The following is a 27,032-nucleotide window of genomic DNA, read 5'->3' on the forward strand; positions in this document are numbered from 1 at the left end:
ATTGATGGGGACACTGAGGCACAGAGAGATAGTGACTTGTCCAAGGCAGAGCTGGGATTAAAACCAGATCTGTCTTCCAGTCCAGTATTATAACACCTAGTACTATGATCACTTCCTACACATTGTGTGCTTCAAAATGGTGAGCTCTAAGGCGTTTCTTGATACCCATGTTCCCCCATCCTGCCTGGTTGAATGGAGAAGAATGACTGAAAATCCATCAGAGCCCAGGAATCAATTCTAATTTAATAGTCCACAGGGATGCATGGCCCCAGCTCCATGCAATCTGGAAAGAAAAATAATATAGAAAGTCACTGTTAAAACATAGTGGCCAGTCCTATATCAGCTAAGATCACATGAATGACATTGCTGAAACACCAGGTACTGGCTCTAGGCTTACTCAGCTGAACCACGCTGCCTGTAAATTTGGGTTCATAGTTCAAACAGGACCATCAGAGTTTGACAGTCAGGGACTCTACTGTGCACAAACATAGCCACTTTGGGAAGCCTATGTTATTACACAAACCCCAGGAGGAAAACCGTAGTAACACTTTGCACTTACATAGTGGTTTTCTTTTGAGGCTCTCAAAGTGCTGGAGCTACCATTAGCCTGTTTTATAGATAGGGAAACTGAGGCACAGATTCATTCCCTTCTCTATAGATTAGGTTGATATGAGCCCAGGCTCAAGTCCTTCCTTCCACTGCGTGCCAGGCAGTTTTTGATGCCAGTTTAAGGCCTTTGTCCTAATTTTCAAAGCAATTAATGGTTCAAGCTGTAGCTACATTAAAGACCCACTTTTGATCCAATAACCAACACAACAGCTGTGATCCTCTGGGACATAGCTTTGTGAGCTGCACAGGATGAAGCAATCTTGGTAAAGGGGGCCTGGCTATGGAACGAACTTCCAGAGGTGAATGCAGAGTCTGACCATTTTTAGGAAATGCTGCAAAACCTTCCTCTTTGAAAAGGTCTCTCTACTACCCTAAGAGTGATGTGACGGCATCGACACACTCCCTGCTGTCCAAAACCCTCCCTGAAACTAATCAACTTAAAAAATCCAAAATAGAAGTAAACTAATGCATGTTTAAAAATAAAGAAAAACTAAAAACCCTACCCAAAGAAGTTTTCATTTCAAAAAGACAGAAACTCCATGAAAACCACTACAGACTTTGCTATTGCTATTGATTTTTACATGGCAGGTACTCAGATATTACAGTGATGGGTAGCAGGATAAAACGCTATGGCAGGCATCTAAACAGAGAGGGGGAGTGACATGCCTAGTCACATCATGAGTTAATATCAAAGCAGGGAATACAACCCATGTCTTCTAATTTCCAGTCACTGCTATACTTGTTAAATAACAGTGCCTTCCTCAAAATGCTTGTCCTCATTACACTTTCATGCTAGAAGCTGGTTCTGTTAACACGACTTTCAGTGATATGGACTACAGGTGTTCATAGGAACAGGAGATACGTTCCAATCACATTAGATAACCACAGGCCAGTTTGAAATTTCCATGTGACGCACGTGGGGCTACGCTCCCATCGAGATCATGGTGGCTGGCTGGCTGAGTTTTCTGGATATGGTTTGGGGTTGAAAAAAACAATCACAAAGACAAGTGTGGGGAGAAAATCTGAGCTTTTACTGCTGCAGGAAGCACAATGAGATGCAGGGTAACAGAGCAGCTTGTCAGGGACTGAATCGGGCTTTGACAGTGGAATTTTGCTTCGTTGCCCTCACAGAACTGTCATGCTGGGGGGAGTCGAGGGAAAGAAGAAAGCAAGGGACACAAAGGTTTTATGTCCATACATTTCTGGGCTGACTCCTCAGTTCTGCCTGTCTGTCTGTTCTCGGGTTCTCAGGGCCCTGCAGTGGCAGCAGCCCTCTTCTTGGGTCTCTGAGAAATGAGAGAAACATGGAGACAACATTATTATCCTTCACAATTGCTCCTATATACTATCTTGAAAAGTGGAGCTGGGCCTGCCCCACCACAGAGGAGCCAAACAGCCCCACATCTGGGGTCTGTAAGGGGCCAGTGTCCTGCTCCAGCCTTTCTACTGGGCTGAACCAGAACTCTGCATCCAAACAACATCCTGAATTCCTGGGAAAGAAAAAGAACGGCAAAGAGAGATCGATTTGCAAGCATGGCGTGCCTGCCATGTACATATGCCCTGGGCTGAGCCATGTGAATGGACCCCAGATATAGCCTGGGATTGACTTGGCTACAGTTACACTGCACACAGATATAGGAAATGGCATGCATCCCTCCTACTGTGCTGCCCATAGTGAAGAATTATACTTTCTGGAGTCAATGGCAGCATTTCACCGAGAGTGTTCCTTCCTGCCAGCCTTTGTAAAGATCCCTTTGATATTATTTACTGTTATTGGGCTTTTACGTTAGGGCCTAAGACATCTCAAACTTGGCTCTCAAAAATCTCTTCTTTGTCCATATGGCACCCACCTCACTTGGGCCCTGAATCCAACTGGGCACTCTGGGCGCTATTATAAATAATGAATAAGAATAATGAATTCATAGTCAATGAAAGACTAGTAAACAATAGCTCAAAATTTGGGATACAGTTCAAGGATGTGAACCAGCTAATCAGAACTTCATAGGCTGATTCCTCCCACAACATTTTGGCATCTACCCTGCTCCAATCTCTCTTCCACAAAGTCATATCACACGAATGGTCACCCAAAACACAAAGGATGGTTCAACATTGGTGATATTATCGAGATGTCTCTCTCATTTCTGTGTATATGGTTAGTAACAAATAAGTAAAGTGCTCGGCTGTATTAAATATCAGTGGGAAAAGTGACTAGGAGGATGGTGGTTTCAATATATTTTAACGTCTGAGTTAAACAAGTATAGAAAATCTCACAAAACGTTTTCTGTGGCTGGAAAATAACTTATCAGGGAAACTGGAGATGTCACTGGTTACAGTGAGCTAAAATGTAAAAATATGTTAGCATTTTTTCAATGCATTTCTCTAACATATATATACTTTACTGTAGATCTTGCTATGTTTATTATATCTGTTTTGCTCATGATAGTGGTTGTGACACTGAACCCCATATTCTTCACAGTGATATTATTATGATATGATTATGGCATAATTATGATGCATTTTATGCAAGGTAAGTCATGTGAGATATCATTGGAAAGGTTATGATTTACTGAATATGATTATCCTATTTGTATGCATATATCATTTTTGTATCTGAAGTTAGGAATATTGACTATATATCTGTATTACAAATGTGTTTACACCTGGGGAATGCCCACTAGGCAGAATGTACTCAGTCTAGATGGCTGGTTGGGAAGGGCCATTAGAGAAAACAATAGGCCTTAGAAGAAGTTTTTCTCTCACTGGGGGTGGGGGGTGTCCTCCTGAGGATGCTGCAAGCAGCCTCTGACTCATGGCTGCTGTAACACTACAGGGTCATGTGACCAGGTCACCTGGTACTGGATTCCATATTGGAATACCAGTGTTTTTCCACTGACTGGCATGGGAACTAAGCTTTAAGACAAAGGGTTCCCGCCATATGCAAAAGCTATTTAAGGCAGGGGAGTGACGTCATTATGGTTCTTTGCTGACTCCCCGCCCAAACAGACTCCTGGAAACACCTGAGGAACAAAGACTGAACTGGGGGGAAGTGCTGGACCCAGGCTAGAGGGATTTTTAGCCTATGAAAGAAACACCTGGGGTTTCTAAGCTGTAAGCAAGTGCAGCTGGCCTGCTTCAATCATCATTTAGGGTGAGAATTTGCTACTCATATCTAATCTCTTTAGTATATTAAGCTTAGTTTGCATGTTTTGTTTGTTTGCTAGATAATCTGCTTTGATTGGTTTGCTATCCCTTATAACAGTGGTGTGCAACCTGCAGCCCATCAGGGTAATCTGCTGAAGGGCCATGAGACAGTTTGTTTACGCTGAGCGTCTGCAGGCATGGCTGCCTGCAGTTCCCAGTGGCCGCAGTTTGCCGTTCCCGGGCAATGGGAGTTGTGGGAAGCAGCAGCCAGCATGTCCCTGTGGCCCGTGCCACTTCCCGCAGCTCCCATTGGCCGGGAATGGCAAACCATGGCCACTGGGAGCTGCGGGCAGCTGTGCCTGCGGACGGTCAATGTAAACAAACTGTCTTGTGGCTTGCCAGCGGATTACCCTGATGGGCTGTGTGCAGCCCGCGGGCCGCAGGTTGCCCACCACTGCCTTATAATCACTTAAAATCTCTCTTTTGTAGTTAATAAGTTTTTTTTTTTTTTTTTTGTCTAAAACCAGTGTGTGGGAGTCATAACTTAGGGCAGAAAGCTGTTGCATATCCCTTCTCCACACTGAGGGAGGGGGCGAATTTCATGAGCTTACTCTGTACAGATCTCTGAGCAGCACAAGATGGTATAACTTTGGGTTTACACTCCAGAGAGGGGGTGTGCACTGGAGCAGCTGGACAGTTCCTTAGATGAAGCCTCCCTATGCAGAGCTGATCACAGTGTCTGTATCCCTATCTGTACGTGTGCTGGAGCCTGAGAGAGGGCTTGGCAGGCCAGTGGGTCGGGGGCTCAGTGGTACCCCAGTTTCAGGTGGCACCCTGGGGGGAACACATCACAGTAGCCTCCTTTGTAAATTATTGAGAGCTACTGATGAAAAGTGCTAGATAAGAGTTAGGTTATTATTATGTTTCGCTCAAATAGATTAGGGCTTTTACAATTATTCAAGTCAATGACTCCCGCTTCTTGATAGATGGGTAAAGTGACGTTAAGGCCCATGTCCTGCAAACACCTATACATGTGCTTAGCTTTAAGCACCTGAGTAAGCGCACTTGTCCTCAAGTATAATTCAGTGGTATGTAAGTAGTCCTCTTGCCCAGGCCCTGCCTGTGGAATTCTGGCTAGTCATTCACTGTACAGGTACACTACACCGGGGAGGCGCGATTCCCAACTTGGGTAGATGTACATGTGCTAACTTTGATCGAGCTAGCACGGGGCATCATAGGTAAGCTGCCTGAGGACAATCCCTTCTGAGATCCTAGGCATGCACTTGGGTGGTCAGCCTGAGCTACAGCCTGTCCTGCTGTGGCCACACCACTATTTTTAGCTCACTGACTGGATCAAAGCTAGCACATGTACATCTAGCAGAGCTGAGAATCGCACCACTCAGCCGCAGTGTAGATGTACCCTAAGGCTCTCATCATTTGAACACTTAGCCCTGGTCTACACTAGGACTTTAGGTCGAATTTAGCAGCGTTAAATCGATGTAAACCCGTACCTGTCCACACGATGAAGCCATTTATTTCGACTTAAAGGGCTCTTAAAATCGATTTCCTTACTCCACCCCTGACAAGTGGATTAGCGCTTAAATCGGCCTTGCCGGGTCGAATTTGGTGTACTGTGGACACAATTCGACGGTATTGGCCTCCGGGAGCTATCCCAGAGTGCTCCATTTTGACCGCTCTGGACAGCACTCTCAACTCAGATGCACTGGCCAGGTAGACAGGAAAAGAACCGCGAACTTTTGAATCTCATTTCCTGTTTGGCCAGCGTGGCAAGCTGCAGGTGACCATGCAGAGCTCATCAGCAGAGGTGACCATGATGGAGTCTCAGAATCGCAAAAGAGCTCCAGCATGGACCGAACGGGAGGTACGGGATCTGATCGCTGTATGGGGAGAGGAATCCGTGCTATCAGAACTCCGTTCCAGTTTTCGAAATGCCAAAACCTTTGTCAAAATCTCCCAGGGCATGAAGGACAGAGGCCATAACAGGGACCCGAAGCAGTGCCGCGTGAAACTGAAGGAGCTGAGGCAAGCCTACCAGAAAACCAGAGAGGCGAACGGCCGCTCCAGGTCAGAGCCCCAAACATGCCGCTTCTATGATGAGCTGCATGCCATTTTAGGGGGTTCAGCCACCACTACCCCAGCCGTGTTGTTTGACTCCTTCAATGGAGATGGAGGCAATACGGAAGCAGGTTTTGGGGACGAAGAAGATGATGATGAGGAGGAGGTTGTAGATAGCTCACAGCAAGCAAGCGGAGAAACCGCTTTTCCCGACAGCCAGGAACTGTTTCTCACCCTGGACCTGGAGCCAGTACCCCCCGAACCCACCCAAGGCTGCCTCCTGGACCCAGCAGGCGGAGAAGGGACCTCTGGTGAGTGTACCTTTTAAAATACTATACATGGTGTAAAAGCAAGCATGTGAAAGGATTACTTTGCCCTGGCATTCGCGGCTCTCCTGGATATACTCCCAAAGCCTTTGCAAAAGGTTTCTGGGGAGGGCAGACTTATTGCGTCCTTCATGGTAGGACACTTTACCACTCCAGGCCAGTAACACGTACTCGGGAATCATTGTACAACAAAGCATTGCAGTGTATGTTTGCTGGCGTTCAAGCAACATCCGTTCTTTATCTCTCTGTGTTATCCTCAGGAGAGTGAGATATAATCCATGGTCACCTGGTTGAAATAGGGTGCTTTTCTTCAGGGGACACTCAGAGGAGCCCATTCCTGCTGGGCTGTTTGCCTGCGGCTGAACAGAAATGTTCCCCGCTGTTAGCCACAGGGAGGGGGGAGGGTTGAGGGGGTAGCCACGCGGTGGGGGGAGGCAAAATGCGACCTTGTAACGAAAGCACATGTGCTATGTATGTAATGTTAACAGCAAGGTTTACCCTGAAAGAGTGTAGCCAGTGTTTTATAAAATGTGTCTTTTTAAATACCGCTGTCCCTTTTTTTTTCTCCACCAGCTGCATGTGTTTCAATGATCACAGGATCTTCTCCTTCCCAGAGGCTAGTGAAGATTAGAAAGAAAAAAAAACGCACTCGAGATGAAATGTTCTCCGAGCTGATGCTGTCCTCCCACACTGACAGAGCACAGACGAATGCGTGGAGGCAAATAATGTCAGACTGCAGGAAAGCACAAAATGACCGGGAGGAGAGGTGGCAGGCTGAAGAGAGTAAGTGGCGGGCTGAAGAGAGGGCTGAAGCTCGAATGTGGCGGCAGCGTGATGAGAGGAGGCAGGATTCAATGCTGAGGCTGCTGGAGGACCAAACCAGTATGCTCCAGTGTATGGTTGAGCTGCAGCAAAGGCAGCTGGAGAACAGACTGCCACTACAGCCCCTGTGTAACCAACCGCCCTCCTCCCCAAGTTCCATAGCCTCCACACCCAGACGCCCAAGAACGCGGTGGGGGGGCCTCCGGCCAACCAGCCACTCCACCACAGAGGATTGCCCAAAAAACAGAAGGCTGTCATTCAATAAATTTTAAAGTTGTAAACTTTTAAAGTGCTGTGTGGCATTTTCCTTCCCTCCTCCACCACCCCTCCTGGGCTACCTTGGTAGTCATCCCCCTGTTTGTGTGATGAATGAATGAAGAATGCATGAATGTGAAGCAACAATGACTTTATTGCCTCTGCAAGCGGTGATCGAAGGGAGGAGGGGAGGGTGGTTAGCTTACAGGGAAGTAGAGTGAACCAAGGGGCGGGGGGTTTCATCAAGGAGAAACAAACAGAACTTTCACACCGTAGCCTGGCCAGTCACGAAACTGGTTTTCAAAGCCTCTCTGATGCGTACCGCGCCCTCCTGTGCTCTTCTAACTGCCCTGGTGTCTGGCTGCGCATAACCAGCAGCCAGGCGATTTGCCTCAACCTCCCACCCCGCCATAAACGTCTCCCCCTTACTCTCACAGATATTGTGGAGCACACAGCAAGCAGTAATAACAGTGGGAATATTGGTTTCGCTGAGGTCTAAGCGAGTCAGTAAACTGCGCCAGCGCGCCTTTAAACGTCCAAATGCACATTCTACCACCATTCTGCACTTGCTCAGCCTGTAGTTGAACAGCTCCTGACTACTGTCCAGGCTGCCTGTGTATGGCTTCATGAGCCATGGCATTAAGGGGTAGGCTGGGTCCCCAAGGATACATATAGGCATTTCAACATCCCCAACAGTTATTTTCTGGTCTGGGAATAAAGTCCCTTCTTGCAGCTTTTGAAACAGACCAGAGTTCCTGAAGATGCGAGCGTCATGTACCTTTCCCGGCCATCCCACGTTGATGTTGGTGAAACGTCCCTTGTGATCCACCAGAGCTTGCAGCACTATTGAAAAGTACCCCTTGCGGTTTATGTACTCGCCGGCTTGGTGCTCCGGTGCCAAGATAGGGATATGGGTTCCGTCTATGGCCCCACCACAGTTAGGGAATCCCATTGCAGCAAAGCCATCCACTATGACCTGCACATTTCCCAGGGTCACTACCCTTGATATCAGCAGATCTTTGATTGCGTGGGCTACTTGCATCACAGCAGCCCCAACAGTAGATTTGCCCACTCCAAATTGATTCCCAACTGACCGGTAGCTGTCTGGCGTTGCAAGCTTCCACAGGGCTATCGCCACTCGCTTCTCAACTGTGAGGGCTGCTCTCATCTTGGTATTCATGCGCTTCAGGGCAGGGGAAAGCAAGTCACAGAGTTCCATGAAAGTGCCCTTACGCATGCGAAAGTTTCGCAGCCACTGGGAATCGTCCCAGACCTGCAACACTATGCGGTCCCACCAGTCTGTGCTTGTTTCCCGAGCCCAGAATCGGCGTTCCACAGCATGAACCTGCCCCATTAGCACCATGATGCATGCATTGGCAGGGCCCATGCTTTCAGAGAAATCTGTGTCCATGTCCTGATCACTCACGTGACCGCGCTGACGTCGCCTCCTCGCCTGGTAGCGCTTTGCCAGGTTCTGGTGCTGCATATACTGCTGGATAATGCGTGTGGTGTTTAATGTGCTCCTAATTGCCAAAGTGAGCTGAGCGGACTCCATGCTTGCCTTGGTATGGCGTCCGCACAGAAAAAAGGCGCGGAATGATTGTCTGCTGTTGCTCTGACGGAGGGAGGGGCGACTGACGACACGGCTTACAGGGTTGGCTTCAGGGAGCTAAAATCCACAAAGGGGGTGGCTTTCAATCAAGGAGTAGTTCAGGCAGGAGTTCATGGAGGGTTCCAATAAGAAATGGTGCACCTAAGTTACTGTTCTTATTGGAACAAGGAGGTTAGCGTGGCCTCTGATTGATACATGGCTAGATTTAGCTCGCTGCACCTTCTCTGTGAGTGACTGCAGTGTGACCTAGAGGAATGAGTCCCCTAGACAGGGGAAGAGGCAAATGAGTACAAAACAAATCTGGTCTATTTCTTGTTTCGATCCACTCCATCTATCTTTTACATCTTTGGCTGGCAGCAGACGGTGCAGAAGGACTGCATGCCATCCACATCTCATGGCTGCTCGGCAGAAGACGGTACAATACGACTGCTAGCAATCCGTATTGCCTGCCTGCTCACCATAAGACGGTTCAATAGGACTGACTGCAGGACTAAAGAGAATGACCTGGTCAAGTCACCAAAAATTTAGTCCCTGCGCCCATGTCTGCCCAGGCGCTCCCAGCCGACGTGGCCAGGAGCACCTCGGACACGACGAGGACGGGTAACAGTCATACTGCACCGTCTGCTGCCAGAAGGCAATGGGTTGCTGCTACTGTGTAGCAATGCCGTACCACGTCTTCCAGCACCCAGGAGACATACGGTGACGGTTACCTGAGCGGGCTCCATGCTTGCGGTGGTATGGCGTCCGCACAGGTAACTCAGGAAAAAAGGCGCGAATCGATTGTCTGCCCTTGCCTTCACGGAGGGAGGGAGGGAACGGGGGCCGGACAATATGTACCCAGAACCACCCGCGACAATGTTTTAGCCCAATCAGAGTGCTCCATTGTGACTGCTCTGGACAGCACTCTCAACTCAGATGCACGATTATTTGCCGTTGCTCTGACGCAGGGAGGGGCGACTGAGGACACGGCTTACAGGGTTGACTTCACGGAGGGTTCCAATAAGAAATGGTGCACCTAAGTTATTGTTCTTATTGGAACAAGGAGGTTAGCCTGGCCTCTGATTGATACATGGCTAGATTTAGCTCGCTGCACCTTCTCTGTGAGTGACTGCAGTGTGACCTAGAGGAATGAGTCCCCTAGACAGGGGAAGAGGCAAATGAGTACAAAACAAATCCGGTTTATTTCTTGTTTTGATCCACTCCATCTATCTTTTACATCTTTGGCTGGCAGCAGACGGTGCAGAAGGACTGCATGCCATCCACATCTCATGGCTGCTCGGCAGAAGACGGTACAATAGGACTGCTAAGCAATCCATATTGCCTGCCTGCTCACCATAAGACGGTTCAATAGGACTGACTGCCGGACTTAAGAGAATGACCTGGTCAAGTCACTAAAAATTTAGTCCCTGCGCCCATGTCTGCCCAGGCGCTCCTGATCGACCTCACACAGGCGACCAGGAGCACCTCGGACATGACGAGGACGGCTACCAGTCGTACTGTACCGTCTGCTGCCAGAAGGCAATGGGTTGCTGCTACTGTGTAGCAATGCCATACCGCGTCTTCCAGCACCCAGGAGACATACGGTGACGGTTACCTGAGCGGGCTCCATGCTTGCGGTGGTATGGCGTCCACACTGGTAACTCAGGAAAAAAGGCGCGAAACGATTGTCTGCCCTTGCCTTCACGGAGGGAGGGAGGGAACGGGGGCCGGACAATATGTACCCAGAACCACCCGCGACAATGTTTTAGCCCAATCAGAGTGCTCCATTGTGACTGCTCTGGACAGCACTCTCAACTCAGATGCACGATTGTTTGCCGTTGCTCTGACGCAGGGAGGGGTTACAGGGTTGACTTCACGGAGGGTTCCAATAAGAAATGGTGCACCTAAGTTACTGTTCTTATTGGAACAAGGAGGTTAGCGTGGCCTCTGATTGATACATGGCTAGATTTAGCTCGCTGCACCTTCTCTGTGAGTGACTGCAGTGTGACCTAGAGGAATGAGTCCCCTAGACAGGAGAGGAGGCAAATGAGTACAAAACAAATCTGGTCTATTTCTTGTTTTGATCCACTCCATCTATCTTTTACATCTTTGGCTGGCAGCAGACGGTGCAGAAGGACATATTGCCTACCTGCTCACCATAAGATGGTTCAATAGGACTGACTGCCGGACTTAAGAGAATGACCTGGTCAAGTCACCAAAAATTTAGTCCCTGAGCCCATGTCTGCCCAGGCGCTCCCAGCCGACGTGGCCAGGAGCACCTCGGACATGACGAGGACGGCTACCAGTCGTATTGTACTGTCTGCTGCCAGAAGGCAAGGGGTTGCTGCTACTGTGTAGCAATGCAGAACCACGTCTGCCAGCACCCAGGAGACATACGGTGACGGTTACCTGAGCGGGCTCCATGCTTGCGGTGGTATGGCGTCCGCACAGGTAACTCAGGAAAAAAGGCGCGAAACGATTGTCTGCCCTTGCTTTCACGGAGGGAGGGAGGGAAGGGGGGACTGACGATATGTACCCAGAACCACCCGCGACAATGTTTCAGCCCCATCAGGCATTGGGATCTCAACCCAGAATTCCAATGGGCAGCGGAGACTGCGGGAACTGTGGGATAGCTACCCACAGTGCAACGCTCCGGAAGTCGACTCTAGCCTCGGTACTGTGGAAGCACTCCGCCGAGTTAATGCACTTAATGCACTTCTGTGGGGACACACACACTCGAATATATAAAACCGATTTCTAAAAAACCGACTTCTATAAATTCGACCTTATTCCGTAGTGTAGACATACCCTTAGACATATGCTTCACTTTAAGTATGTGAATGAGCCTATTGGCTTCAATGGACTAGCACATGAATAAGTGCATGCAGGATTGGGGCCTTAGTGGCTTGCTCAGCATTACACAGAGCAGTGCCTAAATTCTCTCTGCATTGGTAACTCTGCGCTGTCGTGTGGAGTGGAGTAGGAGCTGCTTTGTGCTGACTGAGACTTCTGTGGTGGTAATAAACTGCATCCCCTGGGGAACTGGGAGGTCTCCCCATTTGCCAAAGCTCTAGATAAGGCTTCAACTAGGTCCTCTGAGTACCTGTGTACAGAGAACATCCATCCCAAACTCCTTCCACAACACGCATGTCATATTATCAACCATGCCATGGGTCTGAACCTCCCCCACTGGCATAGGAGAGGAGTTTGATGCAGAAGTCGCAGGGAGGATTCCCCCTGAATCTTAGTTCTTGCAGCTTGTGGGGGCAGGTGGGTGAAGAAGGCTGCTGAGGTGTTTGAGCCAACCCTGCAGTCGTGGATCACGCTGGGAGGAGCTGAGCCTTATCTAGCCTAGGGAAATGGAACCAGGAGAGCCAGCGAGGTGACTTCCGGCTGTGTGACACCCTGTGTGCCCTTGTGCTGACTTACCTCTTGGACTTGTCGACTCCACTTCGGAGTAGGGTGGAGGTAACTCTGGTGGGCCAGGATAGGGGGGTGGCCAATGTGGAAGTGTGCTGAGTGAACCTGCCGAGGGAGAACAGAAACCTTTCAGCATCTCAGGTGTGAACAAAGATCCCACCTTAGCTGAAGCCTCCGCCCAACACCCCCTTTCAGTCTGGTGCTGACATGCTACTTGCTCTGGGCCATAACATTTGAGTGCCTGAGCTGAACAGTCCAAATGGAACTCTTTCTCTCTCACATTCTTCATTTTCTATTCCTTACTAATTTCCAGGCTTCAGAGGAGTTCCTTGGTGAAGATCTAGCTGATCCCAGGGAATAGCTCTGAAGGAAAAACTGAGCTACCCCAAGGCAGTTTCACCAAATGACTATGGAATAGAAGTTCCTCTACTGGTGCTGGGGCTCCAATTATGCACTTTATTACTGCTCTGAGGTCCCAATCCTGAGAGGTGCTGAGGGTACTGTAAGTCTCTGAGTGCCCTCAACTCCCACAGACTCCAACGGGAATTGAGTGCTCAGCATCTTGCAGGACTGGGCCCTAATTATGAGTCATTGATTACAACAGCTATGTAACAGATTTAGTTATGTTGCTTAATGTGCTACTGGAAGGCGCTCAGATACTACAATGATGAGTGCACTATGAGAACCTACACAGAACAGAACAGAAGAGAACATGGGCCAACTTTAACAAATGTTAAGGGCAGACTGATGATCACTGAGAGCAACGGGAGTGGCACAAACACAGCCTAGGGAGGAAGTTAACCCTATGATAGTTAAGGATTTGTGTCAGGAAAGGGTGGATGGAGAAGCCCAGGCGTGAATGAAGAAGGTAACTGAGCTCTTCTCTCATCTGAGAAAGGCTGAGCCCTTCACACCAGCAGGGATACTGCTAGTGGAGCACTGTGTGGGCTAACCCAGGAATGAAAGAACCTGGATATAGAAGGCCTGATCCAAAGTAAAGTTTGAAGTAAATGGAAAGATTTTGACTGACTTCTATGAGCATTGGATGGGCCCTTGGTTCTCTCCTCTCTCAGGCTCCAGCTGGAAGTCTGGAGGACATTTCATGTAACCAGGGTGAAAATGTTTCAGTGCTTACGTGGAGTTCGAGGTGCTGATGGGTGGGCGTAGGTATAGATGGAGGCCGTTGGATAGTCCTGGAGATTAGCATCCTCTCTTAATGTATCTATATTTAACAAACAGAAAGAAAATCATGTTAGTAAAAATAAATCCTTTGCATGTGTCTCATACCTTTCATCTGTGAGTCTCACAGAGCTTTGCAAGTATAAATCTAGCTGTTGGAAGGATTTACGAGGCACTAATACCCATGATACCAAGGCAGTGAATCTCCCCAGCCACTGGGAGCAGGAGTTGGACTCAGCCAGGGCGCTGTACCGACACTCCTCTAGTTGCTCTAACCAATTCTTGCAGAATTTAAATTTTCACTTAAAAGGTAATTACATTTTCTAGACATCCTAGTTTTGAAGGCAACCTTTTGAACAGAAGCCAGTTCAGTAGTGCCTCCCTGAGTTTGCATGCAGCCTGAAACCATACCTTTGCCCCTGGCATCTTACTAGGTTATTGACTCTGAAGCTTAATGATAACAGTGATGGCAACATTGTTAATTATTTCATCACTGAGCCTGTGTGCAGAAACATCCAGCTACTTTAGAACTGGTGGTAGAGTGTGGGGCCACCACTTTGGGACTTATTTTCCTATGAATTAAACTAAGGTACAGAGAGGGGAAGTCAGTGATAGGGAAGACACTAGAACCAAAGGAATCCAGATTCTAACCAGGCAAAAATTAAACACTTTTAATTAAACATACTGACAAACTTCACAGGTGAATTCTATCTGCACCAAAGCAGCGTCAGGCAGGAGAATATGAGGTGGAAAACGCAGAGTGTAGATCAGTGCTGGGAAGAGGAGCCTTGTATTAAGGACTGGAGCTAAAGTTCTGGAAAAAAATCCCAGTCTACACTTAAAAAATCAGGTTGACATAGCTGTGTTGGTTAGGGGCATGAAGAAATAACAGCCCTGACCACTGTTATCCATGGAGGTCGTGTTCCTATACTGATGGAATATCTCTTTCCATTGACATAGGCTGCATCTACACTTACAGGGTTATGCCAGCATAGCTGTAGTGACATAGCTATGCTGGTATAGTCTCTGTAGTGTAGACATACCCTCAGTGTTCTCCAGTAAGCAATCCTGATAGGATTACAGATTTGTGCAGCATTATGGCCTGCTGATATAGTTACTAGGATTATGTCCAGTCTAGTTTCCACCACATCGGTTGTGAGTTGTAACAGGGTGACTTGCCCCTTAAGGGCTGGAGGACCTGGAGCTAATCAACGCTGATTACTGAAGAGGTACACCTGGGATGGATCAGGTAGTTCCCTAGAATGAGCAGCAGGTGGCTGTAGTGAAGGGGGAAGCTTGGGAAACTGCAGGAAGTAATAGAGGCTACTTTAGGGAAGACCCTACCTCGTGAAACCTGAGACTCCAGCCAGGTAGTGGCCTACCGTAAACAGGTAAGTCACCAGCAGGAAGGCCTGGGACTGGGAGTAGCGTGAATTGGAGCTGGCTGGGGGTGAACAGGTTCCAGCAGAAAGACCTGGGGTTTACCCACGAAGGCTACAGGTAGGAAAAGCCTGGGAGGGTAAAACTGATGGACTGGGTTTTGGGATGTTGAGTTTCATTTTGGGGCACAATTTCTGTGAATAAACTGGGACCCTTGAGAAGGGGTGGTGTGAATGGCAAAGAAAAGCTTGTGTGGAGTCTGTTTAAGAAGCCCTTTGAGGGACATTTTGTTAGCATGGCACTGTAGAGCCACTCCTTGCCACAAGGGGGTGCATAGGAGATGACTGACTTATTCCTCAGGCTAATAGATCCTTCAGGGTCAGAAAGTTTTTCCTGGTAATGTAAATTTTACCTGACTTAATGTTATCATATCTCATAAGTACTAACTATACTCAACTGTTTGCTCTAGTTCTGGCCCTTACTTTATCATGTTAACTAGTTCGTCCTCTGTGGGTATTTACACCCCTCAGATATCTGGGGATAGAGATCCATATATTTGATGCTTAGCCAAAGGTTTCAACAGCTGTTAGCCAAATTCCTAATTGTCTCATCTGCAGGTATGATCATTATTATGTAGTAATTACTGTCATGTAAATTACAGAATCCTAAATACCAAAGACCAGATCCCCAAAGGTATTTAGGCTCATCACTTCACTTCACTTGAAATCGGTGTTGCGGCCACCTTGGTCCCAGGATATTAGAGAGACAAGATGGGTGAGGTACAGTAGAACCTCAGAGTTATGAACACCTCAGGAGTGGAGGTTGTTTGTAACTCTGAACAAAACATTATGGTGGTTGTTTCAAAAGTTTACAACTGAACATTGACTTAATGCAGCTTTTAAGCTTCACTATGCAGAAGAAAAATGCTGCTTTCCCTTTATTTTTTTTAGCAGTTTACATTTAAAACTGTACGGTATTTGCATGTTGTTTTTTTGGTCTCTGCTGCTGCCTATTGTATGCTGTACTTCTGGTTCCAAATGAGGTGTGTGGTTGACTGGTCAGTTTGTAACTCTGGTGTTTGTAACTCTGAGGTTCTACGGTAATATCTTTTGTTGGACCAACTTCTGCTGGTGAAGGAAACAAGCTTTCAAGCTTACACAAAGCTCTGGGTTCTGTGAAGAAGAGAAGGGGCTCGGTGTAAGCTCAAAAGCTTCTCTCTTTCACCAACAGAAATTGGTCCAAAAGGTATTACGTCACCCCTCCCCCTCCTTGTCTCTCTACTGAAATCAGTGGAAGCTAGGAGCCTAAATGTGTGTGGATCTGGACCCAATTTCATGCAGGAGCTTGGGAAATCCAGCCAACATGCCAGTCAACCCTTGGAGCGTTAATTATCTTGACGGATATTCTATACAACCTCTGTGAAACTTATCACCTGCCTGACCAGTCCTACCATCTGTACCCATGGAAAGATAATGGGTTTCCTGAAACTTGCATCATACCATAAACAAAACCAAAGATGGAGCATAACATATAGATAAGGGCTGGGAAATTTCAAGATGTCTTAGGGAGTTAGGTACCTTTTGAGACTAGGGGATGGGGTAAAAGGGTGCTGGGTCAGTTCAGAACAGGAACATCACCCATGACAAGTCTGACCACAAGGTGTGAGAAGCAAAACAGGAGGAATCTTTAGAGCTCCACACTGCGAAGGTCAGAAAAAATTGGTAGCAGCACCTGCCTCAGTCCTTTGCAAGCGGCAAAAGAAACTGAGGGCTTGGCTTCACTTGCAGATGTAGAGCGCTGGGAGCTAAACCAGTCTTCAGAGATCGCAGCAGGGAAAATGCTGCCATGTGTTTACACTGTCAGCTGCAAGCGCCACATTAGCAGCACTTGCTACACCACAAAGAGCAGTGCATTGTGGTAGCTATCCCAGTGTGCAAGTGGCTGCAACACTACAGTCCCCCTGCAGACCCCCCTCCAACTGCCCCCACACTCACAACAGCAACATTCCATACTAATGGTTTGCTTTGTCCTGGAGCAGATAAGCATGCTGGCTGTCAGAAACAGAGCTTTGAAAGGGGATAGCCACATGCCTGCAGCCGATTTCAAAACAATGAGAAGAGTGGCCACTTGACTTCAGGGGATTATGGGATGTTTCCAGAGGCCAATCAAAGCGCAGTAATGCAACACCTCATCCACACTGATGCCTGGGCATTTCAGCCAGGGTGCAGCAAGCTTTATGCTTCTCGTGGAGGTGGATTACCAGGAGCGCTCCAACTGTAGAGTCCAGGCGCTCTACGTGCCTTGCCAGTGTGGACACCTCAGGAGTTAGGGCACCTGGGGCTGCTTTAATGTGCTCTAACTTGCAAGCGTAACCAAGCCCTTAGAAAGGAGATGAAGAGAGGGGAACTGAGTGTGCATGGCAGTTGGGTTCAGGCACTAGGTTGAATCAATATCCCTGAGCACAGTGAGTGAGTGCTGATGGCTTGCTAGTTCCACAGTTCATAGAATATCAGGGTTGGAAGGGACCTCAGGAGGTCATCTAGTCCAGCCCCCTGCTCAAAGCCGGACCAATCCCCAGTTGTCTCTTCCTGGCTGTTTCACACGTGGGATGGGATCTGTGGTTGTGAATGAAGAAGGAAGAGGAGAGGGTTATTCACTTGGGATGATAATACCCTACTTTAATGGTGCTGGGAGAATAAAGTCATCAATATACATGAGACGCTTCAGCCCAGATCCTCAAAGGTCTTAAGGTACCTAACTCCCACTGATTTTCTAAAGACCCTTAATAGTGTTGAGGTCAGACTCCATAGCTGTTATATTGGTAACATAACTATTAACACAACTCCTTGTGTTTGTGTAGGGCATAAGAAACACAAGGCCTGTACCAGCCCACACTGATCAATCATTTCGCTTTTATATTGCATCCTTTTGTCTGTACTGCCCTTATAGGGCCCAGTTGTGGTGACCTTGTTCTGATTTAGAAGCACACTGCTCCACAAGTAATTTTATTAGCTTCAGTAGGACTGCTCTTGCAGTAAGGTACTGTATAATGAAAGGAGAGGTATCAGAATCTGGTAGGTACATTGTAAGCCCTTTGCAGCGGGGACCTTGCCTTCCTACATGTGTATAAAGCAACCACCAGACTTTTGGCATTATGCAGAACCATCAGGAGCCTCACCTGCTGAAGACAGGGTTTTGATCATATTCAGGCAATCAGTGGCTCCATACAGGAAGATGAATTTGAAGGTGAGAACACCTTGACTGGAAGCTAAATGGATGAGATTACAGTAAGCTCATGAGTCAAATCAGCTGATGTTCCTTCACCAGAGATATTTCATCTTTCTCCAGTTTGCTCTATTGTCCCTGTTTCCTCATCTCTTTGAACCCTGTTATTTTTCCTACTCCCATGCTCTTCCCTTCCACGGTTCCTTTCCCTGTCATTATGCTGACATGAATACAACACAGAAACTACACCTGTGAGGCAATCCTTGCACTGCCATCAAATGAACCTGATGAAAGGGAGTGGTCACTCTTATATAATGTCTGTCCTTTTAGTGCTACACACAATGATCCTTTGAGATCCTGGGAGGAGAACTGCAAAGCAAGAGTTGGGGATAGAACACAGAAGTCCTGAGTCCAGTCACCTGCTGTAAGTAGTTACTTGGGCCCAGATCCTCAATGGTATTTAGGCACCTAACTCCCATAAAAACCAATAGGAGTTGGGCACCTAAATAACTCTGAGGAACTGATAATATGGGGAAAACTCGTGACACCCAGTTAGCCAAATAAAGTCATCTGGGATAAATATCCTCTGAAGGTGGTGTTTTTTTTTGTTTTTGTTTTTTTTTTGAGGGATGTATGCATGTGTGAGTAAGGTATTTTCTATCCTAACTAAAAATGGTGGCTGGTTAATCCAAGATGTATGGACATTCTGGGTTTTATTCCAGCCCTCGCTTCCTATTTCTAGGGAAGGGCCTCCGTTGCCCTCTGCTGAGTGCAAGGGTGTTGGGTGCAGATCCCCTGGAAATCAGATGTAATCCTGGTTTTATATTTTGTGATGAATAATTCAGGCCCTGTTTAAAGTGATCATCAAAATGATAGCGGGATATGGCCTTCTCCTGGTCAATACATCTACATGTGGGCCTCTCTACAGCCACACAGGCAATATCTGCTAATATCCATCTGCTTCTCCTCATTCAGAATAAGTGTGACAGGAGACACAATGACGTGTGGCAGCAGTAGGGTCCTGGGTATGGAAAGGTATGACACATACTAATAGTCCCTTTGATATATTGCTGTCTGGAGCTCAGCTCCTCCCCTATCACACAGTCCCCCAGGAGCTGAAGTGGAAAGCGGATGGTCGTGGAGCCCTTGTCCTTGTGCTGGAATATCATCTAGGGAAACAGAGACAAGAACTGGTTCAGGAACAGTATTGCTTTGAGCTTTGTTGCTTAATTGGGGAGTGGGATCAGAAAGGGAAGGGAGAGACCTAGGGAGGTGCCAATGCTGGAGATAAGCAAGATGCAGCTGAGACCAATGCAAATCTGTAACCCCACTGCTCTACTAACTATACTGGATCCCTCTGCAAGTTCTAGAGCTTCATACTAATCTTCATGGCAATCAGTGGGCTTTGCCTACCTTCTCAGGGATCACCTCTCTCCCTGTCAGCAGTAGTTACTACAATAGCTTAGCTCACCGGCAAACATGGAATTGGTCATGAAATGAGCAAGAGTCATGGAAGTGTGAAATGGAAATTTCTCAGCTGCTGGCCCACTACAACCGAATCCCTTCCCTGAGAGATTACAGGATTGAAAGAACAAGGAGTAATGGTCTCAAGTTGCAGTGGGGGAGGTTTAGGTTGGATATTAGGAAAAACTTTTTCACTCGAAGGGTGGTGAAGCACTGGAATGCGTTATCTAGGGAGGTGGTGGAATCTCCTTCCTTTGAGGTTTTTAAGGTCAGGCTTGACAAAGCCCTGGCTGGGATGATTTTGTTGGGGATTGGTCTTGCTTTGAGCCGGGGGTTGGACTAGATGACCTCCTGAGGTCCCTTCCAACCCTGATATTCTAAGATTCATCAATCTCATCATTGCCAGGAAGAAATGGAATATCCATCACTTTGCAACAGCATGTGTATGATGATACCTGCCCTCCAGAAATAATATATTCTAAGACATGTGGGCAGAAAGGAAAGTGACATTAGGGTGTACCAGTATGTTGTGTTTTGCCTTGACAAAGAACAACCATACATTCAGTAGAAATGACTTCTTTTTAACATGAAAGGAAACCAACAAAACAAGAAGGAAAAAAAGGAAAGTCTCCAGAAGAGAGGATGGTATGTATGTCTCCTTTGTAACAGGCTGCATCTGAAATTAATGCAAAATGGCAGCTGCCTCCAGAAGACTTAAAGCACACAGAAAGCAAAATTATAGAAGTTGTTTCATGTACTGCATGTTGGGTAATAACATGGAAGAGTTGTTTTATTAGGCCTGACTTATGCTAGCTGGGTTTTACCAGTACAGTTAAACCAGCAAAACCCTCCTAGTATAGATGCAATTATAGAAGTACTTACACCAGGATAGTGTATGCTATTTCCCTTAACTGGAAAAAGCTATACCGGTATAATGACTTTTGTATTGCTATAATTGTCTACACTAGGGCTCTTACCTGTGTAGTTATGTTAGCGAAAACTATCGTATCCCTCAATAACATGCTGGCAAAATTTTCTCATGTAAACTTGCCCTTTTTAAACTAAACTGGATTCTTTATTAAAGCAGTAATTTACATAGCTGCTGCAACTGCAGATTAACAGTCTATCCACGTGAACACAGACAGACAATCCAGGCTCCTCCCTTCAGCTGCCATGCAGTTTGCTAAAGCAGTGATATAGCGTTTGTGACACCCCGTACTAATTTCCTGTTTGTGTGGCTGGCTTATGGCTTTTGTAGTTTGCCAGGTGTTCAGATGCAACGTTGTTTGGCATGATCTAAATAATTAGATTTAGAGTCTGGATCCTTACTTTGTACTGTGTGAGATACAGAATCCCTTTCTTTGCCCCTTGGAGCTCTTCAGGGAAGTTTGGCATCTCGTCCAGCACTAGCAGTACGTTACTGAAATGAGCTAGAACCCTGGAAACAAAACACCCAGATATATTACCCCACAAAGAAACACACACAACAGGGAAATCAGAGGAAAAATGCAGAAATGATATGCTTAGGCCTTTCCCTTTGCATATCACCTTTATGAATATTTGCTGAGAAGGGGCCTGATCCCATGAGATGCTGAGTAACTCCCACAAGGTGTTGAGTGCCTCCCAAGTCCCACTGATGTTGAAGCTCACTCAGTACTTTATAGGATCAGGTCCAAAGAGAGGAAGTGAGGATTTCTGCATGGTTCCCTGTGGTCTAGTCTCCAGTGTACACACAGCATGGAACCCTTGGTAAATGAAGCAATTAAGGTTGTCAGGGGGAGGGATAGCTCAGTGGTTTGAGCATTGGCCTGCTAAACCCAGGGTTGTGAGCTCAATCCTTGAGGGGGCCATTTAGAGATCTGGGGCAAAAATTGGGGATTGGTCCTGCTTTGAGCAGGGGGTTGGACTAGATGACCTCCTGAGGTCCCTTCCAACCCTGATATTCTATGAAGCGATTTAAAAAAAAAAATTGTGATTGAATCATGTGATTAACAATAATAGAATACTATTTATTTAAATATTTGTGGATGTTTTCCACATTTTCATATATATGAAATATGAATATATATTCATTTCAGATACAACACAGAATACAAAGTGTATAGTGCTCACTTTGTTTTTGATTACAAATATTTGCACTGTAAAAAAACAAGATAATATTTTTCAATTCACCTAATACAAGTACTGTAGTGCAATCTCTTTATTATCAAAGTTGAACTTATAAATATAGAATTATGTACAAACAAAACCCTGCATTCAAAAATAAGACCAATCAGTCCTATTTCTTGTTCAGCCAATTGCTCAAACAAGTTTATTTACATTTGCCGAAGATAATGCTGCCTGTTTCCTGTTTACAGTGTCATCTGAAATTGAGAACAGGCATTTGCATGGCACTGTTGTAGCCGGTGTTGCAAGATATTTACATGCCAGATGCGCTAAAGATTCATATGTCCCTTGATGCATCAACCACCATTCTAGAAGACACGCGTCCATGCTGATGGTGGTTTCTGCTTGATAACGATCCAAAGCAGTGTGGACTGATGCATGTTTGTTTTCATCATCTGAGTCAGATGCCACCAGCAGAAGGCTGATTTTCTTTTTTGGTGGTTCAGGTTCTGTAGCTTCCACATCAGAGTGTTGCTCTTTCAAGACTTCTGAAAGCATGCTCCACACCTCGTCCTACTCAAATTTTGGAAGGCACTTCAGATTCTTAAATCTTGGGTCAAGTGCTGTAGCTATCTTTAGAAATGTCACATTGGTATCTTCTTTGCATTTTGTCAAATTTGCAGTGAAAGTGTTCTTAAAACGAACAACATGTGCTGGTCATCATCCAAGACTGCTATATCATGAAATATATGGCAGAATGTGGGTAAAACAGAGCAGGAGACATACTATTCTCCCCCAGGGAGTTCAGTCACAAATTTAATTAACTTATTATTATTTTATTATTTTAACAAGTGTCATCAGCATGGAATGATGGCTGAAGCATGAAGGGGCATATGAATCTTTAGCACATCTGGCACGTAAATATTTTGTGACTCCAGCTACAACAGTGCCATGCGAACGCCTGTTCTCACTTTCAGGTGACATTGTAATTAAGTGGGCAGCATTATCTCCCATAAATGTAAACAAAATTGTTTTTCTTAGCTATCGAATGGGTTACTTAGGGAGGTGGTGGAATATCCTTCCTTAGAGGTTTTTAAGGTCAGGCTTGACAAAGCCCTGGCTGGGATAATTTAGTTGGGGATTGGCCCTGCTTTGAGCAGGGGGTTGGACTAGATGACCTCCTGAGGTCCCTTCCAACCCTGATGTTCTATTGGCTGAACAAGCAGTAAGACTGAGTGGACGTGTAGGTTCTAAAGTTTTACATTGTTTTGTTTTTGAGTGCAGTTATATAACAAAAAAACTACATTTGTAAGTTGCCCTTTCATGATAAAGAGATTGCACTACAGTACTTAATATTTTTCAATTCCCCTCATACATTTCTTTTATCACTTTTACAGTGCAAATATTTGTAATCAATAATATAAAGTGAGCTCTGTACAGTTTGTATTCTGTTACAGTTGAAATTGATTATATTTGAAAATGTAGAAAAACATCCAAAAATATTTAAACTTCAATTGGTATACTATTGTTTAATTTTTTGAGTTAATCGTGAGTTAACTGCGATTAAGCAACAGCCCTAGAAGCAATGGTATACTGCCAGTATAAGTGCTGACAATGCAGTGCATCCATGCTAGTTCAGATTAGAACTACGGCACTGATGATAAACACATGAGAACTATATATACAAGCAATAGCTAGAAGATCTGATCCCACAAACTCCCATTGGGGTCAACAGAAGTTCCACACAGGATTGGGCCCAACATTTCTAGGCTTGTTTATGATATAAGTACATACCATCTGTCTTTTCTGATTATTGTTTGCAAAGCTCTCTGAGATCCCACTGGAGGAAGTTTTGCTAGATAATTGACTTTATCAGCATAATTATTACAATAAAAAAATCAATTAAACAGCTTTAATTTTAAAATATTAACAATTCTATTCAACACCTGATCCTCGCACACAATATTCATCTGAGCTGTCATGTACTCTGTTTCATAAAGGGAATTAATTTCTAGAACATAGATGCCTTAAATATCTGCTTTAGGTAACCAAGTGGGGATTTTAGCTGCTAAATACAGGTGTCAGAACTCGACAATTGGACCCCCTGCGGGTTTGTTGCTAAAGCTATACCCACCCACCCCACTTACAACATTTGCTGGTTTTACCTTTCCTTAGAGTTGTTGGTTGTCCTGGAGAATTGATACCTAGTCACTTCCATTCCCTGTCACTGAAAAGTGATCTGCCTCTTGACTACAGTGCCACACACTCCCTAGGAGTGCTGGAGGCTGTGAAATGACTCTGTGAGTGACCAGCAGCTCTTTGTGATGGCAATAGATGAGGTAACACAACTGTCATAAATATAAAGGGAAGAGTAAACCCCTTTAAAATCCCTCCTGGCCAGAGGAAAAATCCTCTCACCTGTAAAGGGTTAAGAAGCTAAAGGTAACCTCGCTGGCACCTGACCAAAATGACCAATGAGGAGACAAGATACTTTCAAAAGCTGGGAGGAGGGAGAGAAACAGAGGGTCTGTGTCTCTCTCTGTTGGTATGCTGCTTTGCCGGGGATAGAACAGGAATGGAGTCTTAGAACTTTTAGTAAGTAATCTAGCTAGGTATGCGTTAGATTATGATTTCTTTAAATGGCTGAGAAAAGAATTGTGCTGAATAGAATGACTATTTCTGTCTGTGTGTCTTTTGTAACTTAAGGTTTTGCCTAGAGGGATTCTCTATGTTTTGAATCTAATTACCCTGTAAGGTACCTACCATCCTGATTTTACAGGGGTGATTCCTTTACTCCTATTTACTTCTATTTCTATTAAAAGTCTTCTTGTAAGAAAACTGAATGCTTTTTCATTGTTCTCAGATCCAAGGGTTTGGGTCTGTGGTCACCTATGCAAATTGGTGAGGATTTTTACCAAACCTTTCCCAGGAAGTGGGGTGCAAGGGTTGGGAGGATTTTTGGGGGAAAGACGTGTCCAAACTACGTTTCCCAGTAAACCCAGTTAGAGTTTGGTGGTGGCAGTGGTTATTCCAAGGACAAAAGATAAAATTAATTTGTACCTTGGGGAAGTTTTAACCTAAGCCGGTAAAAATAAGCTTAGGAGGTTTTCATGCAGGTCCCCGCATCTGTACCCTAGAGTTCAGAGTGGGGAAGGAACCTTGACAACAACAAAGGCCTTTAATACAGCAGGAGCCTTGAAATATACAAGGGCTCTGTTCTCCATAGGCCACACTCTCTCTCCTGGTGAGATTACTGCAGACATAAGCACGTTGAGCCCCCAAAGTATGTGCAGGGACTCTCACACATTACTGGGAGTCCCACCTCAAACCCATCAGCCCTTTAGTAACACACTGTGCATCTGATTTTTCATTAATGGATTCTGTTTTTGTAATTAATTCTTTAAGCTGTATAGCATTTCATGAAGAAAAGGAAATGATAATGGACAATTCCAGTGCTACTCAGAGAGGGAGATACAAAATAAATAGCCTTCTAGAGCAGTGGTTTTCATCCTATTTTTTTTGTTTTATAGACCCCTAATTTTTTTTTTTTTTTTTTTTTTTTTTGCAAATGGTGGTACATCCTTCTGCAATCTCAGACATACTGTGGTGTTCTAGGTGCCCACGGACTATAGATTTTGAAAGCCACTGTTCTAGTGTGTTTATAGAGTCTTTAATTTCTTCTGGGGGTGAGGTTCAGACATTTACAAGTAGAGGAGAGTACCCAGTGTATTGTCAGTTCCTTAGGGTACAAACCATGGCTGCACTAGAAATGCTGCAGCAACGCTGCAGGGTAGATACTCACTCCCGTGACAGGAAAGGTTTGCCTGTCCCTATAGTTAATCCACCTGCCCCAGAGGTGGTAGCTAGGTTGACTAAGAATTCTTCTGCTGACCTAGCACTGTCTGCCTGGAAGCTCCCTCCGCGGGTTGCTAGGAGGCGAGAAAACGCCCGGCCTTTGGGGTAGTTCGTCCCTCCGTCTGTGCCGTCCCGCCCACATCCCCTTCCACTGACTGACTTTCGCTTCTGCCCCACTCCCGGAAGTGATCCCGCCCCTGTGTTGTCATGGAGAAGGGACGCTGCCTGCGGCCCATTTGCTGGGAGAGATTCAGGTAGGAACGCGGCGGGGCTTGCGTGGGAGAGAAGTGCAGATGCCACCGGGCCGGCCCTCCGAGGGCCCCCAGGGCTCTGGTGATGGTGCCCGGAGCCCCGTCCCAAGTGACCCCCCCCCACCCCCAGGAGCTACCGCAGCAACGGGGCCCCCAAGGCACCCAGTGCCGGCCCCAAGCGGCCCCGCATGGGATGGTACCCCCTCTCCCCCCCCCCCCCCACCACCCGGCGCTGAAGGCCCCATGGTCGCAATGTCAACCCGCCCTGGGCACCCAGTGGTAGGGTTGCTGACTTTCTAATGGCAGAAAACAACACCCTAACCCTGCTCCTTCCCCAAGGCCCCGCCCCCCACTCACTACATCCCCCTTACCTCGGTGGCTCATTCTCTCCCACCCTCACTGATTTTCACTGGGCTGGGGCAGGGGCTTGGGGTGTGTAGGGTGACCAGACAGAAAATGTGAAAAATTGGGATGGGGTGTGTGGGGGGGGGGGGAATAGGAGCCTATATAAGAAAAAGACCCCAAAATCAGGACATCTCGTCACCCTAGGGGTGCAGGAGGGAGTGAGGGCTCTAACAGGCGGTGCGGGCTCTGGAGTGGGGCCAGAAATGAGGGGTTCAGGGTGTGGGAGGGGGCTTTGGGTTGGGGCAGGGAGTTGGGGTGCAGGAAGGGGTGAGGGCTCTAGCTGTGGGTGCGGGCTCTGGGGTGGGGCTGGGGATGAGTGGATTGGGGTGCAGGTGGGGGCTCTGGGCTGGGGGCATGAGGGATTTGGAGTGCGGGAGGGGGCTGCGGGTTGAGCCAGGGAGTTGGGGTGTGGGATGGGTGCTGGCTCTGGGGTGGGGCTGGGGATGAGGGGTTTGGGGTGCAGGAGGGGGCTTTGGGTTGGGGGGGCTCAGGTTGGGGCACAGGCTTAGCTCAGGCAGTTCCTGGTCAGCGGTGGAGTGGGGCTTAGGCAGGCTCCCTGCCTGTCTTGACACTGCATTGCGTGTGCCCTGGAAGCAGCCAGCAGGTCCAGCGCTAGTAGGTGGGGGTATGGGGAGAAGGAGGTACTGTGTACTGCTCTTGCCTGCAGAGACCACCCCCCCAGCTCCCATTGGCTGGAGTGCTTGAGGAGGGGGCAGTGCGCGGAGCCCTGTGTGGTCGTCCGCCCCCTGCGCCTCCGCCTAGGAGCTGGATCTGCTGGTTGCTTTCAGGGTGCAGCCCAGTGCCAGGACAGGTAGGGACTAGCCTGCCTTAGATCCGCAGCACTGCCGACCAGATCTTTAACAGCCCAGTTAGCAGTGCTGACCGGAGCCACGAGGGTCCCTTTTTGACCCGGTGTTCCGGTCGAAA

General features: G+C 46.9%; 2 protein-coding genes across 3 annotated transcripts in view; one reads left to right on the top strand and one right to left on the bottom strand.

Moving 5' to 3' along the window:
* Window positions 1-1,653: 1,653 nt before the first annotated feature.
* On the bottom strand, window positions 1,654-23,927 carry LOC102935532 (WW domain-binding protein 2-like). The gene is made up of 7 exons (XM_027823113.3): window positions 23,760-23,927; window positions 20,818-20,926; window positions 19,073-19,193; window positions 17,978-18,067; window positions 13,376-13,462; window positions 12,250-12,345; window positions 1,654-1,895 (listed from the first exon to the last, which is right to left on the bottom strand). Exons 1-7 carry the CDS (start codon window positions 23,810-23,812, stop codon window positions 1,825-1,827), a joined length of 627 nt encoding a protein of 208 aa, XP_027678914.1. The 5' UTR covers window positions 23,813-23,927; the 3' UTR covers window positions 1,654-1,824.
* The window catches only part of CCDC78 (coiled-coil domain containing 78), a 75,974-nt gene continuing 63,644 nt past the window's right edge, over window positions 14,703-27,032 (top strand). The window contains exon 1 of one of the 2 annotated variants that reach the window (XM_043524622.1): window positions 14,703-14,810. The gene's annotated coding sequence lies outside the window, so the exon portion shown is untranslated. Of the gene's footprint in view, window positions 14,811-24,757; window positions 25,704-27,032 lie in introns of those variants that run through there. The other variant, XM_043524621.1, reaches the window with a different exon arrangement.

Source organism: Chelonia mydas, chromosome 10, assembly GCF_015237465.2.
Source record: "Chelonia mydas isolate rCheMyd1 chromosome 10, rCheMyd1.pri.v2, whole genome shotgun sequence".
Lineage (NCBI taxonomy): Eukaryota > Metazoa > Chordata > Testudines > Cheloniidae > Chelonia > Chelonia mydas.